The sequence below is a fragment of the Telopea speciosissima genome, chromosome 3 (genome assembly GCF_018873765.1).
Source record: "Telopea speciosissima isolate NSW1024214 ecotype Mountain lineage chromosome 3, Tspe_v1, whole genome shotgun sequence".
NCBI lineage: Eukaryota > Viridiplantae > Streptophyta > Magnoliopsida > Proteales > Proteaceae > Telopea > Telopea speciosissima.
Genome location: NC_057918.1, coordinates 789,503 through 809,060, shown reverse-complemented (window position 1 = coordinate 809,060; position 19,558 = coordinate 789,503). Strand labels below are relative to the sequence as shown.

General features: G+C 41.2%; 1 protein-coding gene and 1 pseudogene across 1 annotated transcript; one reads left to right on the top strand and one right to left on the bottom strand.

Moving 5' to 3' along the window:
- Positions 1-332: 332 nt before the first annotated feature.
- On the top strand, positions 333-3,894 carry LOC122655989 (annotated as a pseudogene).
- Positions 3,895-3,999: 105 nt separating this feature from the next.
- On the bottom strand, positions 4,000-18,993 carry LOC122655990 (sucrose nonfermenting 4-like protein). Its single transcript, XM_043850402.1, has 13 exons — positions 18,539-18,993; positions 18,308-18,395; positions 15,721-15,906; positions 15,447-15,581; positions 15,291-15,350; positions 14,492-14,581; positions 7,529-7,666; positions 7,025-7,166; positions 6,718-6,891; positions 6,189-6,252; positions 5,902-5,971; positions 4,745-4,856; positions 4,000-4,181 (listed from the first exon to the last, which is right to left on the bottom strand). The coding sequence occupies exons 1-13, from the start codon at positions 18,604-18,606 to the stop codon at positions 4,090-4,092; spliced, it is 1,419 nt and encodes a 472-aa protein (XP_043706337.1). The 5' UTR covers positions 18,607-18,993; the 3' UTR covers positions 4,000-4,089.
- Positions 18,994-19,558: the final 565 nt, after the last annotated feature.

Genomic DNA, 19,558 nt, shown 5'->3' with positions numbered 1-19,558 from the left:
GAAGAGTACGTATGTCCCCGCTTCAACAAAATTAAAGAAACTGATCGAGGAGAAAGCACTAAAAGATATAACCAAATTGATTAGCCCTGCAGAGGCACCTCTGAGCCTCAGTCCATGAAGGAGAAGTGCTACAGCGTATCTGCTGTCATCTCGACATGGGCTCCGAGTTGAATATTGTTTGAGGGTGATTGTTATCATGTTGTTTCAATTCGAAGGTATGGCCTCCTACCGTCCCCCTACTTCTCTTCCTTTTCACACGTCAAGGGAGACGATGATCAAAAAAGAGATGGGAAATCTATCTATACGACAAATCGACAGACTCTCCCACTCAATCAAAGGCTAACTCCAGTTAAATTATTCAGATACTCTGATATTTGAATCAACCTAGTCCTCTAGTCTTTTTTTTTTTCTTTTCCAAAGCTTCTTCACAGTTTCCCACAATCCAAAATGGACTTGGGTGAGGTAGCACTGCAGGAACTCTCCAACAAAGTTGCCAACCGAGTGACAGAGCTTATCATGGAAACGAATGATGTGATGGTGGAAGAGGCGAGCTTCCAAAAATTCTCTAGGTACATCTCCGAGTTGAACGTCGTCCTTCAAGCCTTGCTGGCCGGGGGAATTGAGGCCACAACCAACTCAGAATCCACGAGAGCTGCACTGGAGACACTGGATTCTCAGCTCAAAAAAGGTTGTACCATCATCAGAGGTTACAAAACCGGGAGCCGACTCCGTCTATTCCTTAAATCACAGAGTCTGCTTAGGGAGATGCAAGATTTAGCACAAGAGATAGCCGACACCATCTCCTTGTTGGAGCTGGCTAATCGAAATGCTGTGCTGAATCTGAATTCTAAGACCGACCAGATCATCAACAATCTCAGGTCCATTGAGCTCCGATCAGCAGCCGCCACTGAATCCATCCTCTCAGAAATCAGGAAATCATCAACTCAGGATGGCAGGAACCAGGCCCATGCCATTCAACTCCTTAAGAAGATCGCAGACGCCACGGGGACGAGCGCAAACGCTTCACTTGTTCAGAACGAGCTCGCGCTGCTGAAACAAGAGAAGGTAGAGATGGAAGCTCAGAAGAAGCAAGCCGAGGCACTACAGCTTTCTCAACTGATTCAGTTACTGTACAGTACAGAAATCATTGGGAACCAGAGCCCTCGAGAAGTAGAAAATGCAACCAACACGTACCAACAACACCAGATTGATTCATTCACCTGCCCCCTGTCCTTGGAGATGATGACAGACCCAGTCGCCATCCCACAGCTTCGAAAGGAAGGCGATCCTGGAACACTTCAAAAGAGGAGCAGCAGCAGGAGAAAGTACCACCTGCCCCACCTGCAAGGAGGAGCTATCTTCGCAGGTGCTTACCCCGAATCTTTCCCTCCGAAGCTCTATAGAGGAATGGAAGCAGAGAGAAATGGACTCCAAGTTCGAATATGCAGTATATGGTATCACCTCTGATAATAATACCACACTGAACAATGCCCTACACGACATGCAAGTCCTGATGGAGATGCCTCGCTACAGGAATAGATCTGCCCAGGAAGGACTCATTCCGAAGATGGTGCAAGTTCTTAAAGACCGTAGTAGGCCGATAAACACCAAGGCAGCCCTAAGATGCCTCTACCACCTCTCAGACTGTTCGGAAGATAACAAGGTTAAAGAACGATATCCTTTAAAAATTAACAGAACTTTCTTAAGAAAGGAGAAAATATATATGAGACCTTGTGTGGTTTAATTAATGTAGGTCCAGTTCCAAATTGCAGGACATCATTGTTGAAACGGGAGCAATCCGCTGCATAGTGAAGCAGCTTTATCGAGGTGAAACAGAACCATATGTTGTGGCAATCTTACACAAGTTGGCGTTGAAAGAAGCACATGCTGAGCAAATTGGGAAGACGAAAGACTGCATTCCTCTCTTGGTTTCTCTGCTCCAAAATGAGAATCCAGACGTCTCGCAGAAAGCCCAAGATGTGCTACAGATCCTGTCCCATAACATACATTTTGTCATCAAGATGGCCGAAGCTGGGCATTTTCCACCGTTCGTTGTCCGCTTCCACCAAGGTAAGGGGGTGCGAATGAGAAATTGTCTGTTGTTGATCGATATTTACCAAAGCCCAATCGTATCTCTTATTTCTTGGGTTGGTTGCGCTCTCTCTCTCTCTCTCTCTCTCTCTCTCTCTCTCTCTCAGAATCTTCAGAGGCCAGAGCAGCGATGGCTACAGCTCTAATAAAGATACGACTCGACGACACCACCACAAAGCATTTCGAAGATGAGCGATTCATACACAAGCTAATTGAGATGTTCTCGTCTAGCTCCCCAGCCTGCAAATCTGCTTGCCTGCAATGCATCAAGAAACTCCTGGCGTACCCCAAGATGGCCAAACATTTCCTCACCAACACATACACGATACCGCACTTGCTTGGTGTCATCACATTCGTCGGGTCCGAATCAAACTGGAAACAGGAAGCTACGGAGATCCTCACATCACTAGTCAAATACAGCAAGCTCTCCGATTTCCAGACCTACTCGGGCCTGCAGGAATTGCAATCCCCCCACAACATCAGCCTCTTTCTACAGCTGACATCCATTTCGGATCCTCGACAAACCCAGGTACAATTCCTACCCCTGCTGGTTGCCTTGTGCAATAAATCCAGGACAGCTCAAGATCTTATACGATCCAACGGCAATGCGGTGACCGGACTCTTTTCCTGCCTCACCTGCGACCATCCTGAGGTAAGACGTCAAGCAATGAAGCTCATATACTGTGTTTCCAAAGATCATCCTGATGGGGTTCCACTTCCATCATCCCTTGCAAGAAAGGAGTCCGCCATAAACACCCTAGTTGCCATGCTCACTAGTTCACCGGACGTCAAAGAGAGATCCAATGCTGCTGAAATCATTGGTCTGCTCCCTGTCGATGATGATGTTGTAGACGAGACACTGGGCAAATCCGAAGCATTGAAGGCAATTCACGAAGTAATTAGCACCACAGACGACGAGCATGACAGTAGCAGGTGGCTTAATACACCCGTCGAGTCAAAACCACGTGAGTCGCTACTAGAGAACGCTCTGGCAGCACTTCTTCGCTACACTCAGCCCACCAAGCCCGAGCTTCAGAGGCAAGTAAGCAAACTTGAACTGTACCCATCGTTGGTGCGTATCCTCTCGAGGGGCAGCTCGCTTGCCAAGCAACGGACTGCCACAGCACTTGCCTATCTATCCCAATCAACGAGCGTGCCTCTCACTGGCGCTCCCATCACAGCCACACGGGCTAACAACTTCGTCTCACTGCTACGACTGACTAGGGTAATCCCCAACATGTCCTTGTGCTGTACAGCTTCTGTACAGAACTTGTGCCCCGTCCATGGATCCGCCTGTTCAGCGAGACAGACATTTTGTCTCGTTAAGGCTGATGCTGTAGGGCCGCTGGTACAAACACTGAGCGATACCGACTCTGGTGTCACAGAGGCTGCCCTAATGGCACTCAATACACTGCTAACAGACCATAGCACCCTCTCACATGCTGCTGCCGCAATAGTGGATAATCAGGGTCTGGAGGCCCTCTTGGAGGTGCTGGAGAAGGGGTCTCCATCCACCAAAGACCAAGCCCTTGACCTTTTCCAGAAGATCCTGAAGCACACTCAGGCCACAAATGTTCAGTCCCATCGTTCCGAGACAATTCTGATTCGCCTCCTCTCAGACAGCGCACTCAAGAAAAAAGCCGCTTTGGTGCTCAAACAGATGAACATTATTCCAGAACAGTCATCTTATTTCTAAATTGGTTTTCCCAATGCCCATTGTAAAGAAAGACTAACGTGGTACAGGTATATTATTGAGGTCGACCATGACATTTGAATTCTATGAAAAAATCCAACCAATATGAATTATTAATCCTAGGAACACTAGACAGGTGCATTTCATTTCGTCTCCATCTATTCTCCAGTTAACACATTCGCTGATTAGCACACACAACAAGACTAACAGTAGGCTGATTGCTGTGATAAAATTTTATTTCTTTGAATCAATTATGCAAAGAACAAAACTTCAACATTTGGGGAAGGAAATTTACAGAGGAGCTTTTATCCCAATAAAAAATTAAATACATCACTCAATGAAATTATGCCTTCCACACGTTTGCTACCAGGTTCAATGACAATGAGCCGTCGCACCTCTAGAAGAAAAACAAAAGATTTATGTTCAAAGAATGTCCTCTGGCATCGGGGGTCAAAAGCCAAAAAGGAAAAAATGGGGAAGAAGGGGGGGGAATGTTTTCTAAATTGGCAAAGAGGAATACCAACAATACCGAAGGGTTTCCTGAAGAGAACCAAAAGGGTTTCCCTTATGAAACAATATGTGCCCGCCTGTGCTCGTGTATATGGACTAAATTTTGTTTTCAATCACTTTTCAAGATCCATGTGTGCTAGCTGGGATGTGTCCAATAAACGTGTTTGGATTTCAGAACCTCCCTTCTGGATGGAGGGTAGAGAGTTCGTTCAAGTGCACAAACCAGAGTTCGTTCATGTGCACAAACCAAGCTTCTGCATTACCAAGTAATATCAACAGATTGCTTTCCAAAGGGCAAAAACCGTAGGGAAGGGGGGCGGTTAGATCCATGTGTAGGAGCACAGGTAGGTTACTCAATTGTTCCTATGTAGAAACCCTTCTGCAATGATGACATTCCCCACCTGCAAATTTATTTACATTATATGCAACTGAACAAATTCTTAGGTGTACCTGGATCAGACAAACGCTCCATAATGTTAAGCAGTGAGTCGGAACGCAGACATGTTTGGCATCGTTTGTGAGCATTGAGGGGACCATTTGCCTTGTACACCAGCAGTAGTGCCTGAATCAAATTCCAGAAAAGATATCCCAAGTGAAAAACCATTTTACAAAACGCTGAACCTATGCTACAGGGTATTAGGCAACCAAATGTTTCTTTGAATTAAGTGCTACAATTCAAGACAGTATCGCAATCACCAGCTCAATATACAGACGTAGCATTTTAAATGTACACCAAGTACCTCAATATGCAGAAGGGGAATACTAACATTCACCAAGGTAGGAGAACAGTTACCATGTGCCAAGAAACAGACATGGGTGGGTCCATGTTATAGAGAATTGTGTACCCATCTCCCTAGTAATTTTTAACCCCATATGAGTATATGATGTAGGTCAAATCAAGGTTCAAACTCATGAAAAATTAAAAAAATGCCATTAACCTCTAATATGTAAAAAAAAGAGGTCAGTAGCATGTTTGTAAATTTTTTACAACTGTGGACAATTAAATACCAATGATATGGATTAAGAGCCTTTCATAACATGGACTCATCCAAACACCAATCAATTGTTTGCCAAGTGGCAAGATCACCAACCCTTGTGAATGTTATCTCACAACCCCCACCCCCCCAAAAAAAAAAATATTTAAAGGGGCATTCACTTCCATTATCTAAAAAGAGGCCAATAAATTGTGATATTTCCTTATTCAAAAGTTTTTCTGCAAAAGAGATGCAGTTCAGATACAGTTGAAACCACTGAAAGTCAAATGTAGTGCTAAACAAATTACTACAATGCTTCTCCTCCAATCATCTGGCATTTTCCTTGTGATCATGATCTTGTTAAATAACTTTGAAAACCAATATAGACCACATACTCCTAGGGCCTTCCACACTTCTATACCCCACAAACTAGGTTAAGAAATTTATAACAAACTTAATTCATCTGAGACGGAAATCCATCCCATCAAGAATGAATTTTCATACCTCCAAAATCCTAATTGTATCATAGGAACCAATAATAATTGCAAAAACTACAGAAGAAACTACTAGAAAATTGCACTGAGTATCACCCAAGGACTGTCAAAACCATGAGCGAATAAGAGGTGTACTTACTTGATGCATGCTTGTTTCATCAAGCCGAATGTGTGCATATGCACTGCCTTTTGCCAATGAGGTAATATCACTGTATAATAAAGAACAAAATAGAACAAAAAGAATCATCAGAAATGCAGCCTAGCCATGCTAAATCTCAACTCTAAGTCACAAAGTGTTGTCCAACAACTCAGGTTGGCGACAAGCATCCTAGTCCTCCATTCTACTCTAATTCCACGCTAAATAAATATTGCAATATGAAAAAAGATTGACTAAATGTCCAGAGTAGTAAAGAACCCATACATTACCTTCGGGAGAATTGATCCAGAAGGCAGCCATTACCATCAACAATAGGTATGGAACTTACGTGAGCTGTAAATAGAAAGGAATTGAGAGTCAAGCCCTCATATAGTGATTCAACTACATAAAAACAAACAATTCTAGAAAATTGCAAATAATTTGAAGTAATGCCCAGAAACACAATTTGTTGGAAATATTGAGATTATAAAAATTATGAACACTCAGACAGTTCTTGTAGAACAACGGGATGTACCCAATGTCCTAGTGCACGAGGCTCCCGCCACTGCAAGGTCCGGGGAGGGTCATAATGTACGCAGCCTTACCCCTGCTTTCGCAGAGAGGGTGTTTCCAGACTCGAACCTGTGACCACTTGGTCACAATGGAGCAACCTTAACCGTTGCACCAAGGCCCACCCTCAGACAGTTCTTGTAGAACAAACCATCAAAATCCATTCTCTAGCTTTATGTATGGTTTTAAAAAAAATACCAGAATTGGTGCCTATACAAGCTAAGAAAGATGTGAATAGTTAATGTGCACCTTCTACTAACAAATCAAGGGCAGAACTTAGAGGGGCATTAGGCTGCACTGTTGTTAGTTGGTATGCATTTACTATTCCAATATCTGGTGCCCATGTTCCCAAAGGAAGCCTACCAACAGGATTTTGTAGAAAAGGCAGCGTTCCAGGAGAGTGTCTAAAATGCCTGCAAATATCTAAAAATTCCACAGAGAATGTAAGAGATACAAATCAACAAGGAGAGAATGACAATTCTGACACCCCCCCCCCCCCCAAAAAAAAAGAGTTGTAAAATAAAAGGAAAACAAATTATGAAGAGCTAAAGCACACATTTTAGTATTCCAGGAAGGCAGGCAAGATGTAGAAACTGTTGACACAACCCATATTGCGATGAATGAATTATAGGAACAGTTGATATCTTATTCTGCAGAATCTTCCAAGCCACATCTTTTAGAGACACTTGCGGACTAACCTGGAAATATCACGAGACAAAAAAAGCTGAGAAATAAGGAAAAAGAGATGACAGTGGAGGGTTGGGGGGCTCCAAAAGCACTTATGCTACAGAAAGAATTATAAAATCGTTGAAGCATGTAAACAAAAAAAATGTATCTGACAACTTTTTTCATCGAGGGAAGCTCCAAAGAAGAATGAATTTTTTTTACCTAAGAGCTAAAGTCTACTTTTAATTTTTTTTTATTATTAAACATAGAAATACAGATCGGCATGAATATAATCAACAGGCAACAACACAAAAAACATCATACGAAATCTGCAATTAAAATGCAGATTTTCCAGCAGAAGACAGATATACCATTTATGAAAGAGAACCCTTACTTGGATTAGAGGCCTCCTAAATGGTGGCTGTATCGCCCCATCAGATTTTCTGTGAAGCTGAAACTTTCCTTCTTTCCAAGCCAGAATTGGATGCATTTCAAGCTCTTCATTAGCAAGCATCGGGACATTGTTATGTAGCTGCACAAACAATAAGGCCAGCCAAAGTTCTATTATAAAAGGTAACCAGAAAAAAAGTTTTGTCATAGAAACATTTACAATTCAGGGAACTAGGAGAAAATCATTTTAAAAGGCTCAAGCGCTCAACTTTTATAAAGCCAACGGAAAATAGAAAAGCAAAATAAACCAACACATGAAAATGAATCTGGGACAGCTGTATCACAAATAATAATGATAGTAAGTAGGCCCCAGCAAACTTAAGTTTTAACATTTCAATTATTTTTAAATCAGCAATGTTACAAGCTTCCTCCTGACCCATCAGGCAGGGACGACTTTGAACACTTTATTGGACGCAGGGCTTCACAGCATCTTGGTGGGTAACGACCTTCTCCATTTTTCCTCGTGTAACACGAATTTACTTTTTTAGTATGTAATGGTTGAGCCCTCATGTTTCTAGAGAAATGTATGTGAGAAACTGCCAACAAGTATGACATGCAAATTAGGGAGAGAGCAGCACCTGCAAAGGTTCTGAACTAAAATTGGGAAAACGGTTTCCAATCCAGGTCAAGATGAGACCTCTAAGAATTTATGGCTTGTTTAGGAATAACCATCAGTAAGCACTCCAACTCCTAGGGTTCTATACACACTGAAATCAATGAGACTGAATCAGTTCGATAGAAGGCCCACAATCCCTAACAAGGGTCAGATGAGGCTGAAACTCCAATCAAGTTTCCGACTCTGGTCGAGTATGGTAGTAGGGGTGTGATGGTCCAATTATGCCTTGCAGCAGACAGAAAAGAATATGGTTTCTAGTTTGGTAAGTAAAATAGATTGGTAAGGAGGCTGATGCAACGGTTACAACCTAGAGTTCCAAAACCTTAATTTTGGTTGTTATGGGCGCACCAAAATGAAATAAGGCTCAATTTAAAAATGTAGTGGCAATTCTGTAAATTCTGGAACAATTTAGAACCTTTTGGAAGAAGAGAACAGAATCAGGACTTTAAGGAAAATAAAATTTAGATGGTTGGGCTCCCCTTCCCTCTTTCTCTCCCACCTTGTTGGCCATCTGGGATGCTCTGCCAGGTATCCCCAGAAGGCCTAGTGGTAGTGGTGATATTGTCATTTAGTCAGCTTCTTCCTCGGGCCAATTCAGCTCCAAGTCTACTTGGGACCTCATCAGGACTCAGAGCCCCGTGATTCCATGGTGCAAATTGGTTTGGTTCAAGGGCCACATCCCTGCCACAGTTTCATTGTTAGAAGGGCCCTCTCCCGCTGCTTTCTAACACAGTCTTTCCTTATTCAGAGACAGATTCTGGCTTCCCCCTCTTGCTGCCTTTGTTGGAATGCCCTGAAGACATGGATCACCTCTTTTTCGCTTGCCCCTTATCTTCCTCGGTTTAGAAAGGGCTTCCTGTTAAATGTTGGCATAGGAGAAGAATCTTTCCCTTTGAGAGAGAATGGAATTGAGTGGACATGTCCTTAGCCAGTAACTCCGATTATGATGCAGTGGGTAAGCTTGCCTTTGGTGCTGCCATTTAACATATTTGGTTGGAGAGTAATCTCAAAAGATGGACCTCTAAGTCCAGATCCTACCAGCAGATTTGGGATACCACTGTCTTTGATATCAGAAGCAAGTTATCCGCAGTCACCTCTAGCTGTGCTGACACCCCTAGGAATAGGCTTATTGGTGATTCCTAGGGCATCCCCTCTTTTTGTTCCAAACCCCCTTGCCTATCCTAGCTGAGGGTTGAACTTTGTTTGTATTGTAATGCTTTCCATAGTTCAAAAACTCAGCGAAATCTCGCCGAAAGTTTGAAAATTTCCGTGATTTCGACATGGCCGAGATGAAATGCCACACAAATCAAGGATTCAACACTGTTTCGGTCGAAATTTCAGTAAATTGCAGTCATTTCGATCATGTCTACATTGTAGACAAAAATGCACTGTTTCAGTGAAAATTTTGGTCATTTCAGCCGTTTGCCCCCCGAAATGGCCAACCGGAACTCATGGAAAAAAATGACTGTTTCAGCAAAATTTCAGCAAATTTAGGTCAGGTCATTTCGGTCATGACGAAATGAGAAACCCGAGTTTTTGAACGACGATGCTTTCTTCCTCTTCTCCCCTTCTTGGGAATTCCCTATATTTCTCCCTCTTTTGGTAATGAATTTATTTATTCACCCAAAAAAAAAAATTAGAAGGGACATTTCTGGAATTTCAGAAAAGCATGGGGAGAAACCAGAAACAAATTAATGAAATAGAACTAATCTGGGATTTAAATTCAGAATAGGCGAGCTTGATGGCACTTGGCTTGATTTTCAAGTCTTGATTCCCGCTAAAAGATTGAAAGCACTAAAGCAGGCTGTGGGTGGAGATTAAAGTCATAAATCATACGAGCGAAGTGAGACAATAACGCAAGGAAAGTGGATAAAAGTAAGCGAGATCAGAACCATTCCTTCATGCGCACTACCCAAATCACTTCTTTCTGATTCCGCAAGCCCACCTACCGCCAACTCCATTTGAATTGATAAATCAATGTTGCCCTGAGTAACTTTATCAAGATCTGTCCTTACTTGCAATGTTCCAAACTTAGAGCCACCTTCAACCTCGCAATCCTAGCATCAATGGCGGTAGAACTGAACCTATTAAGTTCGATCCAGCAACCAAACTCTTGAGATTGTAGATGTAGGTTGCTAACCGACTGTACTATGAATCCCAACCAACATTCACCCAATTAAACAATCCGGAAATCAATAAAAGATTCCAGAAACCAATCCTGGCCACAAAAACAGGTTTCAATCTAGCTGCAGTTCGATTTCTCACAACAAAAGTGGATTTTGGAGGGCACTCAACTAAGGAAAGCAATCTAACCACTCAAAAAATCAGGTTGAATGGGCTGGTAACTAGGGAGTTTTAGGCTTTTGGCACCCTTTCACAATTCAGCAGGTAACCCAGAAAGAAAGCAGAAAATAACTAAACAAAATAAGGAAAGAAGAGAACAACAAAGAAGATGTGAAGTATCAAACCTCAGAAAGGAAGATCAGGGGAAGAGGATTGAACTAGGGGAAGGAGAAGATACCAGCAGTCGACCCAACCTCTCGGCTCTCACAACAGCAAATAATTCAAATAAATTCCATTCCCATCTGATTAATCGATGGATTACACAGCTATTTAAAGACTTGCGAACAGAAACTAAAACCTATTCAGACTCTATGACTCAGGTAGAATTTGAATCAAACTCTTAACTCCATGACTCAAACTAGACGACTACTAAAACAGAATAAAAAACCATAAATATCATATGACAAAATAAGCCCAAATAGAGAAATAAATTCCTATACTCCTACTGAACCAACAACTAGGTTAGTGTATGGTTCTTCGTAATTTGGGTTTCCAGACTGGGTCAAACTGATCCAACCACCAGCTTCTTCGTAGCCTCAGTGGTTTGTTGATTATGTTTGCTACCATGAGGTCGAAGGTTCAAGGCTTGGGTGCTGGGATGTCACAAACTGGTCCAACCATGGAAATGCAATTCGAGGACTGATGATAGGTTTCAACAGGGATGTGCAGCAGGAGTGAGGGAAAAAGATATGGGGTCACAGGACAGACAGAAGGAGATAAGGGAAGGAGAAGTGGACTGAAAACAGGTGTCAAAACAGAATACTCACAGGCAACATAAAAGTCTATCAAGCTAATCTATTTATTGCAGAAATAAAATCAGAAAAGACAAAGCAAGAGCAAATATCAGCTTGATCAACCAGGCCGTGACCCTGGGAATGTACCCACAAGATCCAATCAATTGCTATTCTTAGCAATGACTAAACTGTAGAAACTTTTCTAAATTCCTAGACTTGAAAATATTGAGTAAAACAGAAAAATTGAAACTAAATATTGACCCAAATAGTACATAAATCTCCTAAAAACACAAAATAGAAAGTAATTTAGCATATAATCCCATATAGGACTCAAATCCCTTGTATACTTATATTGGGTTTATAGAACTGGACCACCGAAACAAAAAAAAAAAAAAACATAGAAAATCAGACCATAACCCGTATAACCCATTGGGCACTCAACATTAAGCCTATTCAGGCCCAATCGAATTGCTGTCCGCATCACATTTTGATGCTTACATGTTCAGGATCATAATATAATAGTAAAAATCATTTTTCTTGGTACTGTGTTATTTGGCACACAAAACTAATCTGCAGAATCACCAAGCTGTAGTTATACTGGAGTCCACCAAAGAGCTTGCAGAGTTGGAGTCACACAAACATCATGTACCGTGTTCATTCATATTCTGCAACATATCCATATAGAAATGGATCACATCACAGATTATTTCAGGAGAGCTCTGTCACTGTTGCTCCACGGCAGACTATGAGGAAACCCCCCTATTTTAAATGATGCTTTTCTTTTTTTGATTTCCTACTACAATTTTGTATCTTCAATGAAGTTACTTTGACTAAAAAACAATACAAATTAAATCAATTAAAACTGGGGGCTGTGTTCTGGCTCTGACATCCAGAAGCCAATCCAAGTCTATCGGTTTATTTGCCACATGGCAGTGTCCGTTGGCAATCAAACTTTGTGAATATGTCCACATCATCTGACCATTTGTCAATTTTTAGTCCAATGAAACATGGTTACATCTAGAATAATGCTTTGAAAATCATTTAAGAAACTCAAATCTCTTCAAAGTTTGAAGCATTTGGAAAATTGAGGAAACAAGAGGAACAATCATATACATATAGGTGACACAATTGAGAGGCACCACTAAAATTAACATGTAGCCGTCGAGATAATCCTCCATCCAATGACTAAATCACCCCTTCCATGCAGCAGAAATAGCCAGTGGTCCCAGAATGGCGTCCAGCCAAGGTTCGGTAAAAAACTCAGTTGTTTCATGTACTGAGACGAGACATGACACGAGTCAACAAAAGTACAAAATTTCAGTACCTCGCCAAAATGACACAAAGTCAGTTATGTAAATACCATGTTTCAACTTTTCTCGGTCGAAATTCCGGCCTATTCTCGGTAAACTCAACTGGTTTTGCCAGTTTGTGAAGAAAACAGCTTCAGAAAACTTATTTGCTCCAAATCTTACCCAAAAAGCTTGGAACACTTTGATTTGATGCTCAAGAACAACATTTGGAGGAGATTTGCTGCCCAACAACCTTCCTTGGAGAAGATTTGAACTTGAAGGCCCGGCACTCGTTCAATATTAGGAGCATATAGGGATAGGACTGACTTGGTACTTGGTAGTTTTTTGCTTGTATTGATAAATGTTGACTCAAAATATATTTGACTCTGTATAAAACAATGTTAGGTGTATGATTTATGAAATGGTTCATAATTTGATGTCTTTTCATTCCTATTGTTTATTTAAGTTGTTCTACTTCAATTATATGTGCTCTAATACTAAAGATTGTGCGGAACAGATAATATCGGTATATATATATATACAGTGTACACTACCAACCTCACCTACGGTCCTAAGTCAAACTACCATTTTGGGTGTGCTTTTTAAAAAACTAAGGGTTCCACCATATTTATAGGGCCTAAAATAGGCTGTCTTGAAAGTTTCATGACCTAATTAGGTCATATTAGGGGTGTCAATCACAAGCCCGCACTGGTAGAACTGACCGGTACCGACTGATCAAAAACCGTGACCGACACGACCGATTTATAGACAGGTCGGGCTTATGGACCGACTGATTCATAATCAGTCGTTCCTAGTGCATGGTTGGAGACCGACCGACTGACCGGATATGATTTTTATTAACAAAAATAGTAGAATGGATTATGCATTTGCCGTGAATTAAGCATTCAACGTCCTGCCACATCACCCCACTCTACTCTTTTTTGTAAAATCACTCACTCACCTCACGTCACCACTAAGAGTACAACTGTACTCAAATATTGAAATTCATCTCTTTGTCTCTTCGCTCTCTCTCTCTGTCTCCCTCCCATTTCCAATTTCACAGACGTGAAACCAAAAACCGAAAACAAAATCAATTGCAGCGGCAAGGCAGCGCCATATGCAAAGTACCGAAATCTCCAACAGGGTCTTGTGTAGGCACGTTCATTGTATAGCAAGAGGGCAAACTGGATCACATCGTCAAGAAAGTCTACTTCGGATTGGTGATGGACCAAGAGATTGCCCAAGTTGGCATCTGAGACCTCTCTCTCTCTCCTTATTTCCTCTGTTGGATCTTAATCTGAGAAGGTTTTGACATGAGCGATCTAGAACAGATTGAGAAGATAAGATGTCCTCTTATTTTTTCACTCAATCACTCGATTGTCCCTAGAAATAGCGTTTCCTGGGTATGATTTCATCATCTTTGAATGGGTTTTTTGTTATAAATAAATTAATTTTGAGTTGAAGTTTGTCCAACTCTGTGTCAGTGACTAGCCCGATTGTAGCCCGAAACCCGACCTAGCCCGATCTAGCCCGACCAGACCCGACCCGAAGACTTAAACAGGCGGTCACGGTGCAGGCTTTAAGCACCATGAAACCCGACTAGACCCGACCGAACCGGAACAAACCCGACCGGTTGACACCCCTAGGTCATATGGCCCCCAAAACAAAGGGCCGAAATTATTAATTAAAAAAAAAAAGAGCAAGTCGGCCAAGATCTCGGCGAGTTACCGAGACAACTCGGTTTTTGGGCTAACCGAAACCAGCCGAGATACCGAGACCTTGAACCTTGCTTCCAGCTCTGTTGGATCCAGTGACAGTTAGCATTAAAATTAGTGACAGAGAACATAACTAATATATATTAATATCAGACTTTTATAACAACCAAGCCAAAAGATTAAACAACGAAACAAAAATGGGATGCAAACCTCTTTTAGGATTAAGATGAAGTCGGAAGAAGTCAGCATTCCTGAAAGTTGTCCCTTGGAGTCATCCCAAATAGGTATAACAGCAAGTCCCTGTAAAAAAAAAAAGATAATATTGTCTTTTAAATTGTTCCAAAGTCCCAAAAGGTCAAGCATATCAAGAATAGATGTAACATAATACAAGAATATTTCGTTTTTTCAAAACACATAAAACCCTAGTCAGAAGTATACAAGGATGTAACTAATGTCTATGTATCAACCAAGGATTCAGAAATCGGTACTTAGGATTGGATTGATCCTGACCAACATTGATCTGGATTAGTCTGGATCGATGGCAACCAATGCCAATATTGATTGACCGATCTGCCAATCGGATACCAATACCTGAAACCTTATTATCAACTGTTAGCATCTTAAACCAGCATTCATATCACACAATACAGGATTACAGGCACCCTAACTCCTAAAAATATCACCTCCGTATATTGTAATTGGTATAGCTGGGGCTTCCATACTGCGCTTAAGCACATGAAGGCCCCATCAAATTTTCAGGTTAGGGAAAAGGGCAGCTTGAGCACTCCAAGTGAATAGTGGAAGTAGAAACTATCCATGATCTCAAGGGTGTGAAGATATAAGTGCTTTAACATGCATGTGTGTGTGTGCGCGCGCCGGCGTGCATGCCCGTGTGAGTGAGTGCCTGTGTGTGTTGTGAATTGTGAATAGATAACAAATAATTGCAATTTGTGTTTTATGTGTCATTATAAGAGGAAATTAAATATAAATAAAATAAAAGCATGCCTACCTGCTCATACATAACATGAAATGCTTGTTTCACAGGCAATTTAACATCCACCGCAAAGACCTGAAAATTCACAAAACAACTCCAATCAGCAAACCCACTCATCAGAAGGCACAAAATAAAAATAAAAATCAAGTGGAATTTGTCAAGTATGCAAACCTTGCCTGAGTCGGGAAGCAACTCATATGCCGTACATCTTGACAATAGTATAGAAAGACGCCGACGAGAAACATCTATGTCACTTTCTGAGATCTGCAACACTGGCTCCCGTTGTATGCCACCTGACAATGAAGCCTGATTGGTATGACAGCAATAGACAACACATATGCAATTAAAATGCATGAATAAAGATAAATGAAAATGAGATGCCTCTCTCAGGAAAAGGGAAAAAATAGGGTCAATAAATTAGCCACAAGATGGTTTCTAAACTAACCAGTTGCTGAAAGTTGCCGTTATCCACATCCATGCCTGATTTAGAAGGGAAAGGCTCTGAGCGTAAAATTGAAGGAGCAAGTTCCAATTCCTTTACAAGTATAATATTATTTACCATCCCATATTCATCAGTAACATAAGGCTGATTTTCATCCAGCCGCCATACACCATCAACAAGGAACTTGTACTGCCCCAAAAAAAAATTTGTCACCAAAGAAATTAAATAGTTAACCAAATTTGAGAAAAGCAACAGTTTTCATCAGCCAGACCTAAAGATAATTTTTCTTCAGTTGCCACATAACTAGAATCCGGTAGGGCACACAAAAAGCATTGCTAATCCCCACATCTGTAACTCTGACGTCTGTTCTTTTTTAATGTAAATATAGTGTTAATGGGAAACAACACCTATGTCTGTAACATAACCATGTAAGATAGCTAAAATCATGGTGATAATGTTCTATCATGAACATTGATGAACAAGAAGCAACGACCAATTCATGATACTTAAAGTAGATTAATTCACTCTCAAAAACATCTGCAATCAATTGTTCTTGTGCACACGTAGGAAAGTGAATGGATGAGAAAAGGCTTTCACAATTTCTTATATTAATGACAGTATAATACAATACGGGGTTCCAAAAACCCAGTTCTGATCGCTTAGGCTCTATATGGTAACGTTTTTTTTTAGTGTTTTTGGTGTTTTTCGCTTTTTTGGAACAGAAACACACTAAAATCTGAATGGTATGTCCGGTTTGATTTTATGTTTTTTTTAAACAAATCGGGCACTTGGCACACTTTTGTAAAACACCAAATTGGTGTTTCTCACCTGAGAGAAACACTTTTACAATTTTTCGGAGAAACATGAGCTTAACTTAAGACAATGAGGGCAAAAGTGGAAATTGTCATCTAAACATAACAATAGGGGTTTTTTGCCCTAAAACCTCACAATCGTCTCTCACAAGACCTCTACAAATCTTTGGAGAAGGGCTGTGGTGCGAAGAGAAGTGCTCGAAAATCTGCAACTCTCCATCCCTGAGCTTACTGTTCTTAGGTTCTTCCGTCTTCCACTGTTCCTCCTCTCCTCGTCTCGTTCTTACTTTCTGAAACCTTAGGTCCCCAACCACCGGTGCAAACAGGAGTGCCCAACCACCGGTGCAAACAGGAGCACTCCCAAGACAGCACTCTCTCTCTCTCTCTCTCTCTCTCTCTCTCTCTCCGTCCCTCCCTCCCTCCCTCCCAAGGGGGTAGGGGGGTCAAGGTCCAGTTTGCATTATTTTGGTAATCAATAGAAAGCTTGTTCAGTTACCACCAAACAAGCTCAGTATATGATATAGCCAAAGTGATTTGGGAAGTTAACGCAAAAATACTAATAGGGTGTTAATTCTATGAAAGGACGTCTACTCAAAATCATAATTTAGTTACGAACCAAGAGTTTGAATATACATAAACTTTATGATAATAAATGAAACTATTTTGTTACTGCTTTGGGAATGATTTTATGCTTTTAAGGTTAGGTTGCTTTAGAAATAATATCTTCATTTTTTCTACTTTTATTGAATTGTTTGTTTGTGAAAGTTTCTTGCACTTCGAGCAAATATTTTATGTTGGCAATGGCAAATACATTACAAATAGTTCTTGTCAAATGATAATCCATGTCATTATCAAATCACAAGTAAAAAGTTAGACCAATCTCATTTTTCTACGTGTCATTTAAAAGCTTCAAAAAAAAATTCAAAAGATTTGGTGTGTTTGAAGCAGTAAAACCATTGAAAAAACACAAAACACCCAGTACATGATGGATTATATGAATGAGATGGGATCCCAATTCGATATGTGCCCCACCCAGGTCCTTCCGCATCTATTGAACAGTCACAAGACCAGCTGAATAACCAATGTGGCAAACCTAGGCACTTCAGATGGACAAATTTTAAGCCTCACATCAGTTGGCGGCATTTTCCCGACATATTAATACTAGGGACGAGGGCTCCAGTCAATGACGTAACTGCTGCCCGCGCCAGAGGGGGGAACTACAAGGTTATAGACATAGAAGACAAGTTGCATTTAGAGAGGTGAGCAGAGATGGTGCCAGTCTGACCCATCAGATCATTCTTCATGAAACAACTCACAAGTATGTTTAGAACTCCTTGATATATAGCATCCTGAAAGCGTATTAGAGTAGCACATGAGCATGTGCCCTCCTGTTCAGAGACCACTGATTGCAGGGGCAACTGTATTAAGTGGCAAGACAACTCGGTATTGTTGGCTACAGGCATTCAGAACTGTCCTCCATCACGATGAACTTGTGAGAGTTCATTCTAATTCTCGCACTACAGCCTAACCAATTTCATGGGTATCAAATTATCAAATTAACCAAGGGATGTAAGAGAGAGGAGGGGGGGGGGGGGGTAAGGGAAAAATTAATCAAGTCTAAACAAAAACAAAAAAACAGCGACTAAAAAAATTACAGGAATCTCTCTTCCGTTGCAAGGGTTACTATGGATTCCACGTACTCCAAACTTCAAAGTAACCAGCTAGCCTTGTGCTGGAAAGGAAATAAATGAGTAGATTGAAAATTGAAGAGAACATACTTGATGATAGCCCGGTGCAAGATTGCAAATTGCCTGAAAAACCATTGACGAACCTTCCACTGGAGTCATCGGCAAGTGCTCAGTCCACCTACACAACTCAAATAATTCAATTAGAAGGGCAGAAAATAAAGGAGGGGCGTGGCCTAGATTGCAAAAAACAGCAATAAAAAGTCTAGTGGCGCTCCAAAAAAAAAAAAGGGAAATTTTTTCTTGGGGGTGAATGAAGTTTACCTGGTGAAAGAACCGCTAAGAAAGACCTGCCGACCACCATATGGCCATGCAAATCGTGTCGGAACCATTGCTATAGGGACCGCGATTCTCCCGCGACAACCAACAATAATTTAATTCTTGGAATTCCAACTAATTACATCGAATTTCTCTCTACCCCACAAATAAACATACAGACACAAAGTCTTCCCTTCAAATCGATAAGATCAACCGGCAGAAGCAGAACGGGGGGAACCCCCAGGCACTGGAGGACCCCGGTGTAACAAACGGTAGTAGAATTTCCCTCTTTGGAAGCCTTGATTTTCAGGAATCCGGAGACGAGAGAACCGAACCTATCGAGTTATAAGAACAAGACCAAAACCCTAACAGCAGCAACGGGAGAAATAATAGCAGCCTGTCTCGGATTTGCGAGGGCAAATATTACCCAGAGATAAATAAGGTAATTCCGGCGATTTAATGGTAAATTCAAGATTTGAAGATTTAAAAAACAAAAAAAAAAAAGAATGAGCAAAGAAAAGGAATGGATTCAGAGAGATTCTCCTTATCCTCTTCGTAAGGTGGGAGCGGCGTATTTTAGAACCCTTCCGACAATCTCTGAGTAAGAATCCGGCATCGGCGATCTTTCTTTCGAATCCACGCAATTTGGAGGTGCGGAGCCAACAGTAGACAACCTCTCTCTAAAACATTCCCTTGCAAGTCACATGCACCAGCCAGTAGGGGCGGGGTCACGAGTCAATGAGTCATGGCACGTAAAGATGCCGCAGCCGAAGAGAATTCCATTTTTTTTTTTAGTTTTGGGTTTTCTTCAAATGCCCCCTGAAAATGGCCAAACTTACAGTTGCCTCCTTGAACTTTCACTAATTTCACCTGCACCCTGTTTCCAAACTAAGTATCACTATAGTCCCTCCCGTTAGACAGATCCGTTATGTTATAACAGATCCCATTTTTTAACATTGATGGACCATTCTGTCCCTTGATAGGGTAGAATGACAAAAATGCCCTTATTTGAAAAAAAAAAAAAAA